Source organism: Pan paniscus, chromosome 13, assembly GCF_029289425.2.
Source record: "Pan paniscus chromosome 13, NHGRI_mPanPan1-v2.0_pri, whole genome shotgun sequence".
In the NCBI taxonomy this organism is placed as follows: domain Eukaryota; kingdom Metazoa; phylum Chordata; class Mammalia; order Primates; family Hominidae; genus Pan; species Pan paniscus.
In genome coordinates this window covers 36633380-36650482 of record NC_073262.2, presented here as the reverse complement: position 1 = coordinate 36650482, position 17103 = coordinate 36633380, and the positions used below count along the sequence as shown (strand labels likewise).

At 40.0% G+C, this 17103-nt stretch overlaps 1 protein-coding gene and 1 pseudogene across 1 annotated transcript; one reads left to right on the top strand and one right to left on the bottom strand.

Moving 5' to 3' along the window:
• The first annotated feature begins 1127 nt into the window (after positions 1–1127).
• On the top strand, positions 1128–6908 carry LOC100978174 (large ribosomal subunit protein eL15-like; annotated as a pseudogene).
• Positions 6909–15575: 8667 nt separating this feature from the next.
• LOC100978515 (14-3-3 protein epsilon-like) lies at positions 15576–16834 on the bottom strand. Its single transcript, XM_055108494.2, has 2 exons — positions 16240–16834; positions 15576–15931 (listed from the first exon to the last, which is right to left on the bottom strand). Exons 1-2 carry the CDS (start codon positions 16718–16720, stop codon positions 15711–15713), a joined length of 702 nt encoding a protein of 233 aa, XP_054964469.1. The 5' UTR covers positions 16721–16834; the 3' UTR covers positions 15576–15710.
• Between the last annotated feature and the right edge of the window lie 269 nt (positions 16835–17103).

The following is a 17103-nucleotide window of genomic DNA, read 5'->3' as shown; positions in this document are numbered from 1 at the left end:
TCTTTTCAGTTTTACAGATCTTCAGCATATATCATATTTCTTCACAAACTTGATGTCTTTATTTTAACAAAAGTTTAACCATGAGTTTTAGGGTAAGAAAAGTATGCCATATATGCAATACATATGCACACACAAACACACACACATCACATACACATTGTTGCCTGTGTATCCCATAGAGTACATACTTCTGAAGCACTTTTTCCCTAGACCAGCTTCATCAAAATAAATAGTAAGTAACTTATCACTTCACTTTCAGAAAGCACGGTTGTTTGCATTTCTTCAGTACTTCTACCAAGACTTCAAGAGGCCAGAGATACTGATCAGGCAGGAAATTACACAGAGGGAAAATAACATACATGAGTCCTAAAAATGTAGACTGTAAAGCATTCAATATGAAGGATGAAACCTACACTCTGTATCTACAGGTTCTTTAGTTTATGGATACAACTTGCTGTAATATGCCCTTTTTCCATTTGTTTATACAAGTTGATTCATATAATCTGTGTGCCTCAAATTTGCATAGAGACTTTGTTACTACTCTCCTATTAACTGTAAGACTCTGTATCTAACCACCTCTGCAAAAATTGTGACAGTGAAAGTAATGTGACCTAATTTCATCTTGCTTGTGACCTTTAAGCTGCCCTTGCTCATTCCTGAGTGTAGGCCAAGCTAACTATGGGAGGAATTTAGTTTATAGCTTAACCTGAAAACAAAGATGATAATGTTACGGTGGGGCGGGGTGGGGTGGGGTGGGGCGGGGCGGAGGGGGGAAGGAGAGGGGTCCTTGCTCCCAGAGCTCCCAAGATGGTGGTGGGCTGCTTCCAAAATGGCGGCAGGCCACTTCCAAGATGGTGGCAAGCCTTGTTTTTTCTGACCTGGGGCTCTTGGCCTCACGGATTCCAAGGAATGGAATCTTGGGCCATGCGGTGAGTGTTATAGCTCTATTAGAAGCCGTGGGTCACAGAAGAGAACCATTGAACCCAGAGACTAGTGTTCAGTTCAATTAGGATGAACCCGGGCACTCAGCTGTGCAGGAACAATGGCAAGCCTTTAGCCCAATCAGGAGCAGCAATGGGCGCCTCCTGGATCAGGAGCACAGCAGACACCCTGCTGGATCCGGAGGGATGGAAGTCAGCGGTGGGTCTGTGACGTCGGCAAACAGCAGTGGTGGACGGCAAGCAAAAGGTCAGCTCCAGCCGTAACAAACACGGACCAGAAGAGAGTGCAGCTGCAAGATTTAATAGAGTGAAAACAGAGCTCCCATACAAAGGGAGGGGACCCAAAGAGGGTAGCTGTTGCCGGCTCGAATGCCTGGGTTTATATCCTGATCATTATCCCTCCCGCTTGCTCTCAGGCAATAGATGATTGGCTATTTCTTTACCTCCTGTTTTTGCCTAATTAGCATTTTAGTGAGCTCTCTTTACCACCTGATTGGTGGGGTGTGAGCTAAGTTGCAAGTCCTGTGTTTAAAGGTGGATGTAGTCACCTTCCCAGCTAGGCTTAGGGATTCTTAGCCTAGCAAATCCAGCTAGTCCTGTCTTTCAATAACAGTCCCTTCCTAAAATAAACCCCTTCCTTCCTTGGGGATCAGACTTCCTTTGAAACTAACAAATTGGCCACAAGATTAGAAATTATGGCTCAGGAGTCATGCAGCCAGAGGCCAGAAGATTCTTCACCTCCCCAATTGCTCCCATAGGTAACATTGCTATTATAAAACCTAAGATTGGTGTTTGAGACATTTTTTCAGAGCCTGCATTGTGATGAACCAGCTGGCACCACCCAGGCTGGTAACCCGGTTTATCTGGTCTCAAAAGCCAAAGCTCCAACCCAGGAACTGACTCAGTACAAGAAGTCAAGCTCTATAACTGCCAAAGGGGTTCACCTTGCCCATTGCCTGGACAGAGCCAATTTATCAAGATAGGGGAATTGCAATAGAAAAAGAGTAATTCATGCAGAGCCAGCTGTGCAGGAGACCAGAATTTTATTATTACTCAAATCAGTCTCCCTGCGCATTCAGGGAGCAGAGTTTTTAAGGACAACTCAGTGGGTGGGGGAAACACAGTGAGCCAGCACTGCTGATTGGTCAGGGATGAAATCATAGGGAGACAAAGCTGTCTTCTTGCACTGAGTCAGTTCCTGGGTGGGGGCCACAAAATCAGATGAGCCACTTGATCAATCTGGGTGGTACCAGGTGATCCATCAAGTGCAGGGTCTGCAAAATAGCTCAAGCACTGATCTTAGGAGCACTTTAGGGAGGGTCAGAATCATGTAGCCTCCAGCTTCATGAGTCATAAACCATAATTTCTAATCTTGTGGCTAATGTTAGTTCTACAAAGGCAATCTAGTCCCCAGGCAAGAAGGAAGTCTGCCCTGGGAAAGGGCTGTTACTGTCTTTGTCCTAAACTATAAGCTATAAACCAAGTTTCTCCCAAAGTAAGTTCAGCATACGCCCAGGAAAGAACACGGACAGCTTGGAGGTTAGAAACAGGATAGAGTTGATTAAGTTAGATCTATTTCACTGACTCAGCCATAATTTTGCAAATGTAGTTTCAGCTCCAACTCCCTGTGATTTCATCCCCAACCCAACTAATCAGTATTCCCCATTCCGTTGCCCTCTGCACACCAAACTATACTTAAAAATCCCTAGCCTCCAAATTTTTAGGGAGACTGATTTAAGCAATAATAAAATGCCTGTCCTTCAACTTAGGCAGTTCTGAGTTTACTAAACTCCTTCTGTATTGCAAAAGGCTGTTCTTCTCAGTGCATCAGGTTTTCTGGGAAGCAGGCAAGATGAACATATCAGGTGATTACATATACAAGTTATTTAATTTCTTGCTGCCACTTCTGACAAATTATGTTTAGAAACAAGCCTTCTTACCTCATAGAACTTGGGTTATCATAAGCAAAAGAAACTTTGAAATTTTGAAATTGTAAGCAGACAGGGAAGGTCTCCAGGGATTATAGGAATTTAATCAACTTTAGCAATCAGCCTGTTTTACTGCCTTCTGCCCTGAAGTCTGTTTTTTTCCAAACCCTATGTGGAATGCAGTTACCTTGTTGATTGGAACCAGCTCCTGACAGACCCCAGCAACTTATAGATGAGTCTGAGTGAACTTCCCTCATTACCATGCTGAAGTCTCCACCTGGGAGAAGCAGTAGCTTCATTACCTTAACATGCAACCTGTGAACTGGCATAATCACTGGCTGCTTCTGCACAACTGGAACCCCTCCTCTACATGTGGTGACGCACCCTCTCCCTATATATTGCCCCATATAATCCTCTTGTCACTTTCCCTCGAGGAGACAGTGCTTTGGAGAATACTCTCAGTGTTCTCCTTACTTGGGCCAGGTAATAAAACTCCTATTGATCAAAACCTTCATTCTTGTGGAGAGTTATTTGTTATCAGGCAAATAAACCCTGTTTTTTGGGGAAGTAACAAAATTACTCTAAAACCATAAAGTAAAAAATAAAATAAAAAATTATCAAGACAATAGCTGTTAACAGTTCTGAGAAGATTTGCGAGATTCAGGGGTTTTTGAACTTTTTTTTTAATCATCTAGAATATTTGGGTATACCTAGTAGTTTCTTTCCACAGCATTCAAACACAGGATCTGGGAAAGTAACCTGTATCAGATTTGTTAGATTTTTCTCTAGCTCTCAGAGGGCAAGAACTAAGCCTTCTCGTCAGGGAACCTCCACAAAAGTAAATATTTGATCATGATAATTAAATAAATGTGTAACCCAAGAGTCAAAAACAGTGAATCATCAGCATAATAGCTCTGTGCTGCTTCTACCTCTAGTCTGAGAAAATCCACCTTGAAATATTAAAATTGTAAGCAGACAGGGAAGGTCTGCTTACAATAAAAAAAAATTAGGATTTTTTTACTACAAAAAGACTAATATTAAACTGTAGGAGCAAAAGGAATTTCCTTCCCTCCCTTTTCTGAAGGTTTGATAACTTTTCTATAAAACTTAAAATAGATTAACAGGAGAAGGGCACACAAATATATTTATACATACATGAACATAGGAGCTTTGCAAACATGGAATTCAAAGGGCAGAACAGATGGCTGAAGTTTTTACACCATCCTGAGGTGACAGAAAGATTCGGGGCTTGAGGCTTCTAGAGGAGGGAGGAGGGGGCATTCCAAGAGAATGATGGGAGGAAAGCATGGTGTGAAAATAAGTAATTCAGAATCTAAGCTGTTGGAACTTTCAGATATTTTGAGCCTTAAGGGAATGTGATTATGGGACCTGAGTCATGTGACAGGCAGTTGTAACACAGGCAGCTGTAATCTTTGTTGTTGTGGTTATCAATTAGCCTTTTCTTTACCTACAGTGTTTTATAAAATGTGGTAAATGACAGAAGGTTGCCAGAGAAGACCCCTTCCCTGTTCACTGTTGATCTTCATTATAGATTAACTTTCCTCTTTCCTCTCTTACACAAAGACTTCATTACTATCACATTGTCTAAGACGGAACATTAAATATGCTTTTAAATTGGAAAGGATATGAAAACAAGCTGTTAAAAAAATCTTAGTTGTAACTCATAAATGAGGCTTATATAGAAAACGTTATAATCCTACTAACTGTCCTTGTTTTCTGCTAATATAAGGAAGAACTTAACTTTTAACTTCAGAGCACTGACCCCATTTCTCAGGAGTCCATGTTTCTTGGATAGTTATTCTCAGCTTTTCACTTAAATAAACTTTTTAAAATTGGGTTCTGATCCTTCAATTATTTCAGGTTGACAATGGCAAGCAAAGTTTTTCTTATTATGCAGATGAAAGCTCATTGGTAGCAGCTCTTGGTATAGATAGGAGCCTGAGGAAAAAGTTTCTCCGTCAGAACTCTAAAAGTGTCAGAGTTTTAGTCTCCTTTGTTTGTGAGTTAATCTTTTCTAGATGTGGATAAGGCAGATAAGGGATGGGGCTCAGAGAAAGCCTGTTTGTATTCACTGTTAACTTCACTTATGTAGATTTCCTCTACAGTTACAAATCTTCCTCACAAAAGGACAGCTTGTAAAAGGTATTCCTATGGTCTGCAGCCTCTCTGAATAGCCACATCAAAATATATTAAAGACATATATTTGAAAGTGGCGTATTTTGGTTTCCTTCAGAATCAAAACACATTAATATTTTTAGGATATAAGAGAATGCCACTATGGAGTAATCCCTATAGTACTTTGGCAATGATAGGAACATTATTGCCTGTGATGCTACACCTTACTTTTGCTCTCTTTATCTTATGGCACTTGGTGAGCCTTCAGAAGGTTTAAATGAAAAATTGAAAGCAGATGGCCCTTTAAGAGAGACTTTATGTATTAAAAAAATTTATTTATTTAAAAGAGACTATTGCTTCTGCTATTTCAAGCCACCTTGAAGGGAAGCCTGAACAGTCGATCAACCTGTTGATGGAATGCCAATTTTATCACCATAAAGTAGTGCCTCAGGAAAAACTAATCAGAACTTTCATGAGAAATGCCCCAGATACTCTAGGGTCTATAGTAGCAGAGATCCCTAAACCAATGTTATTTGTTGTGGTTCATTGGCAAGCATTATCCTTAATGAGCTGGGTGAAGGTTTCCAATGTTCTGTATGTGTTTTCACTATGAATGAGACAGGGTTTCACCATCACTTTTTCATCCAAAAGAGATTCGTTCACGCCATAAACATACTAGGCACAGGTGATAGAATGTTGGATACATAGGCACAATCTCTCTTCCAGTGAAGTTTATGAAATAATAAAGTGGCAGTTCCCAAAGCTGGGTTCTGGATCAATAACTAAGAGAATCTCCTGGTAATTTGTTAGAAAAGAAATTTCTCAGGCCCCACTCCAGCCAGACTTCCTGAATCAGTAACTCTGAGGATGGTGCCCAGCAGTCTTTCTTTTTTCTTTCTTTCTTTCTGTTTTTTTTTTTTTTTTTTTTGAAACAGAGTCTCACTGTGTTGCCATGCTGGAGTGCAGTGGTGCGATCTCGGCTCACTGCAACCTCCACCTCCAGGTTCAAGAGATTCTCCTGCCTCAGCCTCCCGAGTAGCTGGGACTGTAGGTGTGCACCACCACGCCCAGTTAATTTTTGTATTTTTAGTAGAGACGAGGTTTCACCATGTTAGCCAGGATAGTCTTGATCTCTTGACCTCATGATCCACCCGCCTAGGCCTCAGCAGTCTTTTTTTAAGAGCTTCCAGGTGGGGAGTAAGACTCTTTCCTTTCCGTTTGGTGGCAGCCATCAGGTAGGCCAAGATAGGTGCTTACAAGTACATCCAGGAGCTATGGAGGAAGAAGCAGTCTGATGTCATGCACTTTCTTCTGAGGGTCCGCTGCTGGCAGTACCCTGCTCTCCACAGGGCTGGCACAGAGTGGCAGCTCTCTGCTCTCCACAGGGCTCCCCGCTCCACCCAGCCCGATAAAGCATGCCGACTGGGCTACAAAGCCAAGCAAGGTTACGTTATATATAGGATTTGTGTTCGCCGTGGTGGCTGGAAATGCCCAGTTCCTAAGGCTGTAACTTAACGGCAAGCCTGTCCATCATGGAGTTAACTAGTTAAAGTTTGCCCAAAGTCTTCAGTCCGTTGCAGAGGAGCAAGCTGGACACCACTGTGGGGCTCTAAGAGTCCTGAATTCGTACTGGGTTGGTGAAGATTCCACATACAAATTTTTTGAGGTTATCCTCATTGATCCATTCCATAAAGCTATCAGAAGAAATCCTGACACCCAGTGGATCACCAAACCAGTCCACAAGCACAGGGAAATGCGTGGGCTGACATCTGCAGGCTGAAAGAGCCGCGGCCTTGGAAAGGGCCATAAGTTCCACCACATTATTGGTAGTTCTTGCTGCGCAGCTTGGAGAAGGTGCAATACTCTCCAGCTCCACCGTTACCACTGATATAAGTAAAGTTTGTAAAATTCATACCTAATAAACAATTTAGGGCAGTCATGTCTGCTTACAGGTGTTATTTGTTTGTTAAAACTAGTCTGCAGATTGTTTCATGAATGCTTTGTCAAATTATGAAAGTTAAAGTCCAATAATGTTTGAAGACTATAAGTGATGGTGTATCTTGTTTCTAATATGATAAACTTTTTGTTTTTGCTTTATCTTATTAGGGAGTTATATGTCAGTGGTGTTATGATAGGTTCAAAATAAATTCTTTAAAAGAGGAGTCAAAAAAAAAAAAAAAAGCTTCCAGGTGATCTGAGGCAGGTGCCACTGAAACAGTGAAACTAGATATTGAACAAAACATTACAATGTTGTCAATGTAATTAGCAAGAAGAGGAAACCCTTACATCTAAAACACTGGTTTTCAACCATAGCTCTACATAGAAAGATCACTCAGGAAGCTTTAAAAGAATATCTAAGCTGAGAATTCAACCCCAGGGTTTTGCCTGGACTAAGAACTCAAGCATCATTAGTCTTAAGAAGATCTCCAGGTGAATCTCATGTGTATCAAGGTTTGAAAAGCATTCAGCTTTGCAACTCAAACTGTGGTCCATGGTCCAGATGCATCATATCACCAGGAAGCTTGTTAGAACGGCAGAATCTCAGGCTCCATCCCAGACCCACTGAACCAGAACCAGCATTTTTAACAAGACCCCCAGGTGATTCCTATATGCATTAAGGCATGAAACACTGGTTTAAAGAGTTTGTGATTAATTCCTCTCTTCTGAGGCATCTGTGCCCCTAATATGAAGTAATAGCACACACATTATCTATCACAGCCTGAGTGTGGTGTGATGTGCCCAGGGCATCTTTGGATTGTCATGAAACATTTATTGTGGTTTGTTCAATGCCTGAGAAGAGTTCTCTGGGCATATAAAAATATTCCTATTAAAGATGTTTCTTTGGTTTCTAAACCAAAGAGGCATATAGTAATATGGTCCCATAGCCATTTGGGGGTGATTTTAAATAGAAAATTAGAGGGTTTCTTTACAAGCCTTACATGCAACTTGTAAGTCAAGGAATGTGTCTGGTATTTATCTCTATCTGGTAGTGCACTCTATTGTGTACTACCCAAGGATCAAGGTACTAACTAAGGCTAAGTTGTTGATTTCACTAGCTCTTTTAGTCATGCTTATTTTTATAGTAACCATGCAAGCAAAATATTATTATGCCAATTTTTTCATAAGAAAACGGAGGTCCAGAGGATTACATTGCCTAAAGTCATTCAACTAATAGATGGCTAAGCAATAATTAATTCAAACTAAGCCACTGAGACCCCAAAGATCAAAATCTTTTCACTACTCCAACTAGATTGCTTTAATTCTGTAAGTTTTAGTGAAGCATCACATATATCCCCTCCTTTATACATCCTCTAAAATGTATAAAACATTCCCTGTCTTCCTATGAATAAATGATAATTGATCGTAACTTTTCCAAACTATCTCTTATCATCTGCTGCCATGCCAAATACCCTGCACTTGGTCCCAAGGTGTCATTCATCTAATTAAAATGCTTATTTTTGGAATAGTCAATTTTGAGTGTTAATAAACTATAGGCAAATTTGATGAGATATGGCATATTTTGGAATCAGATAAAGAATATTTATATGCCATTTCTGGTTCTTTCCTTATCTCTACCAAATTAATTCCATTACAAGGCTTGTCTGGCTACAGAATATTGAACTTTGGTTGTCTGTATCTGTTTATAAATTAAAAGTATGACTTTAGAGTTTGCACATTATTCTGTACTTGATGTATATATGAAGAAAGCAGCAAAATTAAAGTAATAAAGCCTGTCTTTAAAAGGCATTTAGTTACTGTAGTTCTCTTTGGTGGAAAATGACCTTGGCTGCCTCTTTCATGCATCCTTGCATTTGGCTTAGGATGCATAATTCATACAGCAATCAATTAGCTGACTGTAGAGCCTGCAACAAGAGGGAATATTTCATATAAATCATTGCTGGCTAAATTGCTGAGACAATTAATAAAGTAGGAAATCTGTGGACATTAATTTGTAGGCAGCACAAGTTCATCAAAAGCAAATCAGTTTCCTACATATCTTGGAAAGAAATTGCACACAAAGAAAACACCAGATATCTTTTAGTCACCATTTATTAGGAAGGGTTTGATCAAGATAATATCATTTGTTGTTTTTATGAATATGAACAAGTGCCTAACATAAGTGGCTCATTATGTTAGGTGGCTCATATATTTATTTGGCTTAGGGTACTCAATCAACAATGCCTTTGTATGAATTAAAATACAGCAATCAAATAAGTGTCCCTGCTTGTGCGGCATCTGTAATCTAGCACAGGGATCCTGAAAGTTAAATCTCTTGGAGGCCATGAGGGTTCACAGGGTGGCCAGTACATTTCTCCAAAATGCAAATCATCTCAGCATTCATTACTTGAGCTTCCAATGCTATTTCATCAATTACTTTTATGTGAATTCCACATAATCTCAATAACTTCAATTTGCCTGTTTCATAGAAAGAAGTTTGCTTTTGACATGTATGCTGTCCTTTTTTACTTTTAAGATATTGCTCAAAAATATTTTCAAATCACATTAAGAACACAACAACATCTTTATAAATGACTGATTGCTCAGAGATGTCACATATGTGTTATTTTTATTAAATGAGAAATAAATGTAGTGGCCTTCATATACAGGTAAATGGTTATAATTTGGCTGCACATCAGAGTCACTGGAAGAACTTTTAAAACTTAGCTATGCCTGAGCCCCATGTCCTGGAGCTATTCATTCAGTTAGTCTAGTCTAAGGCCGAGCAGTATTTTTTTAACTCCCAAGTTGAGTTGAATGTGCAGGCGAGTTTGGGGGACACATTTATTGATTGCATGGTATTGTATAGTGCAATGTGTCTCAAACTTGAAGCTGCATACAAGTCACCTGCAATGTCTTGTTTACTTTTGGATTTTTATTCAGTAGGCTCAGGGTTAGAGCTGTGTGTCCACAACTCTAACTTTGGTTAACTTGAACTTTGGTTGTCTGTGTCATTCTGATTTTGCAGTAGGTGCTCCTGCTACTACCAGGCCACGCCATACCTGTTTGCAGGCTCTCTGACAGGCCTGGTGACTGCCTCCTTTCCTTTGGCTCCCTTGTCTTTCATCCCAAGAGTATGCACCCTTCACCCACATGGTTTCTCTATTTCCCCTAAGTCAGTGGTTGCTTAGGCTGCCAGAAGCACTGGCCCTCATTGACATTACCTCCTCCCTACCGCAGAAAAGAGCTGGAAGTTTTTTTTTTTTTTTTTCTTTAAACAGAAGGCCTCTGGGCTTGGGTTACCATGCACACTAAAGTAGAGTACTGAAAATGAAGATTAAATGATGCACTTGTACTGAAGGCTGATATTCTCCCAGCATTCCTCTTCCTTCATCAGCTACTCTAGTACTGGCAGCCAAGTCTTTACCCTGTAGGCAGGATGCTGGATGCATCTTCTCTGGGAAGCAGCACAAGAGAAAAGACCTAAAGAGATGAATATAAGGGGCTGCTCCAAAAAGCAACTAACCCAGATTTTCCTGCAGTGAATCTACAATCACCCAGTCCCACCTACCTGTTTATAGCTTCCTACAGCCTTTCCCACTACTCTTAAGTCACAGGTTACAAAAGGATGGAGGGAGTTTTCTCATAAGAAAGATAAAAATTTTAATTTTAAAAACAAGAACAAAAATGAAAAAAAAAAACAATTTGGAAGCAATAGACCATACAAAGAGGAAAAAAATTGAAACAAAATTAAAATATTATCAATATTCCCAGAGATGGATATGACACCAAAATAACAGGAAACAAGAGCAAAAATGGACAAATGGGACTAAACCAAAACAAAAAATGTTGTGTAGCAAAAGAAACAATCAAAGTGAAAAGGCAACCTAGAGAAAGGGGAAAAATATTTGCAAACTGTATCTGATAAGGGGTTAATATGTAAAATATATAAAGAACTCCTACAAACAAATAGCATGAAGAACAAATGACACAAGTTTTAAAATGGGCAATAGACTCACAGACTTGCAGAGTCATTTCTCCAAAGAAGACATACAAATGGCCAACAAGTATATGAAAAGATGCTCAACATCACTAATCATCAGAGAAATATAAATCAAAAACACAGGGAGATATCACCTCATACCTACTAGGGCAGCTATTATCAGAAAAACAAACTAGCAAATATTGGCAGGAATGTGGTGTAATTAGAATCCTTGTGAACTGCTGGCATGAGTGTCAAATGCTACAGCCACTGTGAAAAACAATAAATAATTTCCTCAAAAATTTAAAAATAGAGTAGTCCTATGATCCAGCAATCCCACTTGTGGTATATATCCAAATCAATTGAAAATAGGATCTCAAAGAGATATTAGCATTCCCATGTTTTTTGTAGCATTATTCACAATAGCCAATAGGTAGAAACAACTTAAATGTCCATTGACGGATGAATGGATTAAGAAAATAATACAACAAATTATTATTCAGCCTTAATAGTGAAGGAAGTCCTGTTATAGGCTACAACACAGATGATCCTTGAAGACATAATGCTAAGTGAAATGAGCCAGTAGCAGAAGGACAAATACAGCTGATTCCATTTATATGAAGTCTAAAGTATTCAAACTCATAGAAAAAAAGTAAAATGGTGGTTGCCAGAGGCTGGGAAGAGGGAGAAATGAGGAGTTGCTATTTGTAATGGATAATTTTATGTGTCAGCTTGAGTGGGCCACAGAGTGCCCAAGCCTGGCCACTGTCAGACTGGAACTTGTATCCTCAGTTCTCCTGGCTCTCAAGCTTGTAGGATGCAGATCTTGGGACTTGTCAGCCTCCATAATCATGTGAGCCAACTTCTTTTCATAGATCTCTTTATGTATATCTGTCATTTGGTAATGTTTCTCTGGAGAATACCAACTAATATGCAATTTAATGTGTACAGAGTTTCAGTCATGCAAGATGAAAACCTTCTGGAGATCTAGAATGTGCAGACAGTTAACACTACTGTATACTGAAAAGTTTGTTAAGAGGGTAAATTCCATGTTATGTGATTTTTCCATAAGAAAAAAAATCTCAGAAAGATACAAAAAGATGTAGTAATCATGAAATAGGAATGGTTGGTTTTATTTTTTAAAGAAATACAGAGGTTAGAAAATAAAACCAAGGACATTTCTCAGGAAATAGAGCAAAATATGAAGGAGACAAAAGAGAAAGGATAAAAAAATTAGAGGATCAGTTAGATAAGTCTAATATCTTACTAACTGGCATTCCAGAAGAGAAAACAATGATAGAAATGATGATATTATCTAAAAAATAGAAAATTTCCAGAATTAACTGACTTATGTTTCCAAATTGAAAATATACTCCAAGTGCCCCCCCCCCCTTGTATTATGAATGAAAATAGGCTCATGCCAAGAGAACCATCATGAAATTTCAGAACACTGGGCAAAGAGGAGACTCCAAGCTTGCAGGGGATGGTGCAGAGGGGGGAAATGATATATAAATATTCAGGGTTGGGCACAGTGACTCACATCTGTAATCCCAGCACTGTGGGAGGCTGAGGCAGGAGATCACCTGAGGTCAGAAGTTCTAGACCAACCTGGGCAACATGGTGAAACTCTGCCTCTACTAAAAATACAAAAATTAGCTGGGCGTGGTGGTACGTGCCTGTAGTCCCAGCTACTCAGGAGGCTGAGGCAACAGAATCACTTGAACCCAGAAGGCAGGGGTTGAAGTGAGCCAAGAACATGCCACTGCACTCCAGCTTGGGCAACAGAACAAGACTCCATCTCAGAAAAAATAAAATAAAATGAATTTTCAACTTGAATCAAGAAAGTAGCCATATTCCTTTCCCTTGCTAACAAAAACACAACCTTTATATCAAATGACTTTGGACTTCTAAACAGTTTCATTAGAAGCAGGATAATGATAGAAAAATGCTACAAAAATTACAAAGAAAAATGTTTTCCAGTTGCATTAGCTTTCTGTGGCTGTTGCAACAGAAGTATGCTCAACAAGTTGAGTATCCCCAATCCAAAAATCCAAAATCCAACATGCTCCAAACTTTGAAACTTTTTGAGCACTGATGTGATGCTCAAAGGTCATGCTTAAAGGGAATTCTCACTGAAGTATCTCATATTTTTTTATTTTCAGATTAGGAATATTCAACCAGTATGTATATTCAAATATTCCAAAATTTGAAAAAATCCCACATCCAAAACACTCCTAATCCCAGGGATTTCAAATAAGGGATACTCAACCTATAGCACAAACTGGGCGGCTTAAAACACCAGAAATTTATTCTTTAATAGTTCTGGAGCCCAGAGGTCTGAAATAAATTGCAGGGCTATGCTCCCCCCAGGGAAAATCTGTTTCTTGCTACTTTCAGCTTCTGGTGGCTGCCCATATTCCTTGGCTTGTGGCTACATCCATCCAATCTCTGCCTCTGTGGTCACATTGTTTTCTCCTCTTCTGTCTGCATCAAATGTCCCTCTGCCTCTCTCTTATAGGGATTACATGATTGCATTTAGGGACCACCATTATAATCCAGGGTAATCTCCCCATCTCAAGAGCCTTCACTTAATCACATATACAAAGACCTTTCCCTTATAAGGCACTATCTTCAGGTTCTAGGGATTAGGATCTGATATATTTGGGTAGTCACTAGTCAGTCTACAACATCAGCTAAGCTCTCAATGGTAAAGATAGGAGTATTTCTAATCTGCCAGTCTCAAAGACATTTGCTTCCTAATCACTCTTCTCAGGAAACTTCACAAGGATGGGTTCCATTTAGCAAGAAAGAGAAACACCAGGGATACAGAAACAGCGAATCCAACACAAAGGGAGGTGACAGGATTTCCAGTATACAGTAAGAGCGAGGGCCAGAATAAGTTTTGTGTACCAGCCAGGACAACCAGTACAGATGCGTGCTCTGGAGAAGGCATCTGAACAAGTTGGAGCTAATAGAAAACAGGAGATTGATGACTAGCAGAGAGTTTGGGGTATAATACATACATAACTTCAAGTAAAATAACTAATACAAAATTGGTATTATCCATAAGCATTGGCAAAAATGAAGGAAAATTTTCCTACCACAATCCTAAGTAGATGTTCAAAATAAAGTCTAACTCGCCCCAGCATATTGTATGTTCTTTTTAATCAAATAGATAGCATTGGTATATAAGAAGTAAACACTGCAATTATTAGCTTCTTCTCCTAGAAATAATACAAAATGCGTAACTGAGACAAAGACTATGTAAAAAGTGAATAATCATAGTACCCAGGGTTTTTTTCATTAATGAAACCAGTAAAAATATAGAGTAGATTGATATTTCTGACTGCTTTTTACAAAGTTTGAATATTCTAAGATAAGAAAGTAGACAAAGGAGACAAAGAGAAATTTAGATGAACACACAGATAAAGCAGAGAAGTCTCTCTTAGTTTGCCACATGTAGGAAATAAATACTGATGTCTTCAATATTTCTTTTATATATATATTTATTATACTTGAAGTTCTAGGGTACATGTGCACAACGTGCAGGTTTGTTACATATGTACACATGTGCCATGTTGGTGTGCTGCACCCATTAACTCGTCATTTACATTAGGTATATCTCCTAATGCTATCCCTCCCCCCTCTCCCCACCCCACAACAGGCCCTGGTGTGTGATGTTCCCCTTCCTGTGTCCAAGTGTTCTCATTGTTCAATCCCCACCTATGAGTGAGAACATGCAGTGTTTGGTTTTTTGTCCTTGCGATAGTTTGCTGAGAATGATGGTTTCCAGCTTCATCCATGTCCCAGAAAGGACATGAACTCATCCTTTTTTATGGCTGCATAGTATTCCATGGTGTATATGTGCCACATTTTCTTTGTTTTTTTTTTTTTTGGCATTTTTAATTTAGGTTTGTTTTATTTAAGTTTAATGCTAATTCCATGCTGTGTTTCAGTAAGAACAATAAAGATTCTGTATCTGTGGTTCCAGTCAGATATCCAGGTGTACAAATTAGCTTCAAGTTACACATACTGAATAAAAGAGGTTGAGCGAGCGAAGGAGGGGAGGAATGAGGGGAAGGAGGTAGTGGGAGGGGGAAGGAGAAGAAACAAAGAATTGAACAGGCATGCAGGCTTTTCCATACCACCTTCAATGCTAACCTGCTTCAGTGGGAGAGTAAAGTAGGCAAGAATGAGCAGCCATGGATGGTTGAACTGTTATCGGCACCATGCTTTTCAGCAACATTTCAGCACAGTTTGAAACATTTTTTACAGCAAAACCATTATAACTCCCTCCCCAAACGACCTTTAACCGTCTCAGGCTAACACCCAATTACTTTCAAACATTGGTATAAAATACAGTTTAAACAATTAGAAAAATGAAAACTGATACCACTTATGCCTCTATAGTGTGATTAACCTCTCTTAGATGCTTGCATTACCTAGAAGTCTAATGGCTTTCAAATGTAATTTCCATTTCTAATGGTGATCTTGCCACATCTGGCACGGAGACAACACAGTAATGCTGAAAAAGCCTCCATGCAGTCCTGTTAGTGTCTTAAAGAACCTAAAAGCTGGGACCAGTAAAATCCACAGAAATTCACTCTTGCCTTTAAGAACTTTTGAAAACTGTTTAAAAAAAAAAAAAAACAGGGAAGGAACCTAAATTCTGAGACCAAATGTAAAAGTCAGATTTGGTGGTTCTCAGTGACAATGGGGAGTTTCCAAGGGGTGGGATGGGGAGGAGGGGGTGGTCAGAGATGGTTTCTCTTGTTGGCTTATGTCTCAATGATTTTTGTCTTCCACGTCCTGCAGCACTTCTTTATTCTGCTCTTCACCATCACCCTGCATATCTGAAGTCCATAGTGTCAGATTATCACGTAACAACTGCATGATAAGTTTAGAGTCCTTATAGCTTTCTTCACTCAGCATATCCGGTTCTACAATTGCATCATCGAAAGCTGATTTTGCCAACCTGCAAGCACGGTCAGGGGAATTAAGAATTTTGTAGTACGGTGGCTCACGCCTGTAATCCTAGCACTTTGGGAGGCCGAGACGGGCGGATCACGAGGTCAGGAGATCGAGACCATCTTGGCTAACACGGTGAAACCCCGTTTCTACTAAAATTACAAAAAATTAGCCGGGCGTGTTGGCGGGCGCCTGTAGTCCCAGCTACTTGGGAGGCTGAGGCAGGAGAATGGGGTGAACCCGGGAGGCGGAGCTTGCAGTGAGCCGAGATCCTGCCACTGCACTCCAACCTGGGAGACACAGCGAGACTCCGTCTCAAAAAAAAAAAAAAAAAAAAAAAGAATTTCGTAGTAGAATATGGAAAAATTGAGAGCAAGACCTAAGCGAATAGGATGCGCTGGTGGAAGTTCTGTCATTGCAATATCACTAGCAGCTTTATAAGCCACTATGCTGTTCCTCGCAGCCTCCTTCCTGTCATTTCCTGTGGCAAATTCTGCCAGATACCTGTGGTAGTCCCCTTTCATTTTATAATAGAAAACCTTGGACTCGCCAGTGTTAGCTGCTGCAATCAGATGTTTGTCCAGTACATCCAGAATGTCACAACAGATTAACTTTAGCTCAGTCTCAACCATTTGCTGATATTCCCGAATCATTTCTAGCTTGTCTTCTCCTCCCTTGTTTTCTTCTTTCTGTTCAATGCTGCTGATTATTCTCCAGGAGGTTCTTCTAGCTCCAATCACATTCTTATATGCAACAGATAGGAGGTTTCTTTCTTCAACTGTCAGCTCCACATCCATCCCTGCTACTTTCTTCATTGACTCCACCATTTCGTCGTATCGCTCAGCCTGCTCGGCCAGCTTCGCCCGGTACACCAGATCCTCTCGATCATCCACAGCGGCAGTGGCTCCGGCAGGGTCTGCGTGACGGATGGAAGTGGATAGTGTCTCTAACTCTCTCAGCCTCTCGCTCCGCGTCCAGGCCTATATGCCACATTTTCTTAATCCAGTCTATCATTGTTAGACATTTGGGTTGGTTCCAAGTCTTTGCTATTGTGAGTAGTGCCGCAATAAACACACGTGTGCATGTGTCTTTATAGCAGCATGATTTATATTCCTTTGGGTATATACCCAGTAATGGGATAGCTGGGTCAAATGGTATTTCTAGTTCTAGATCCCTGAGGAATCGCCACACTGACTTCCACAATGGTTGA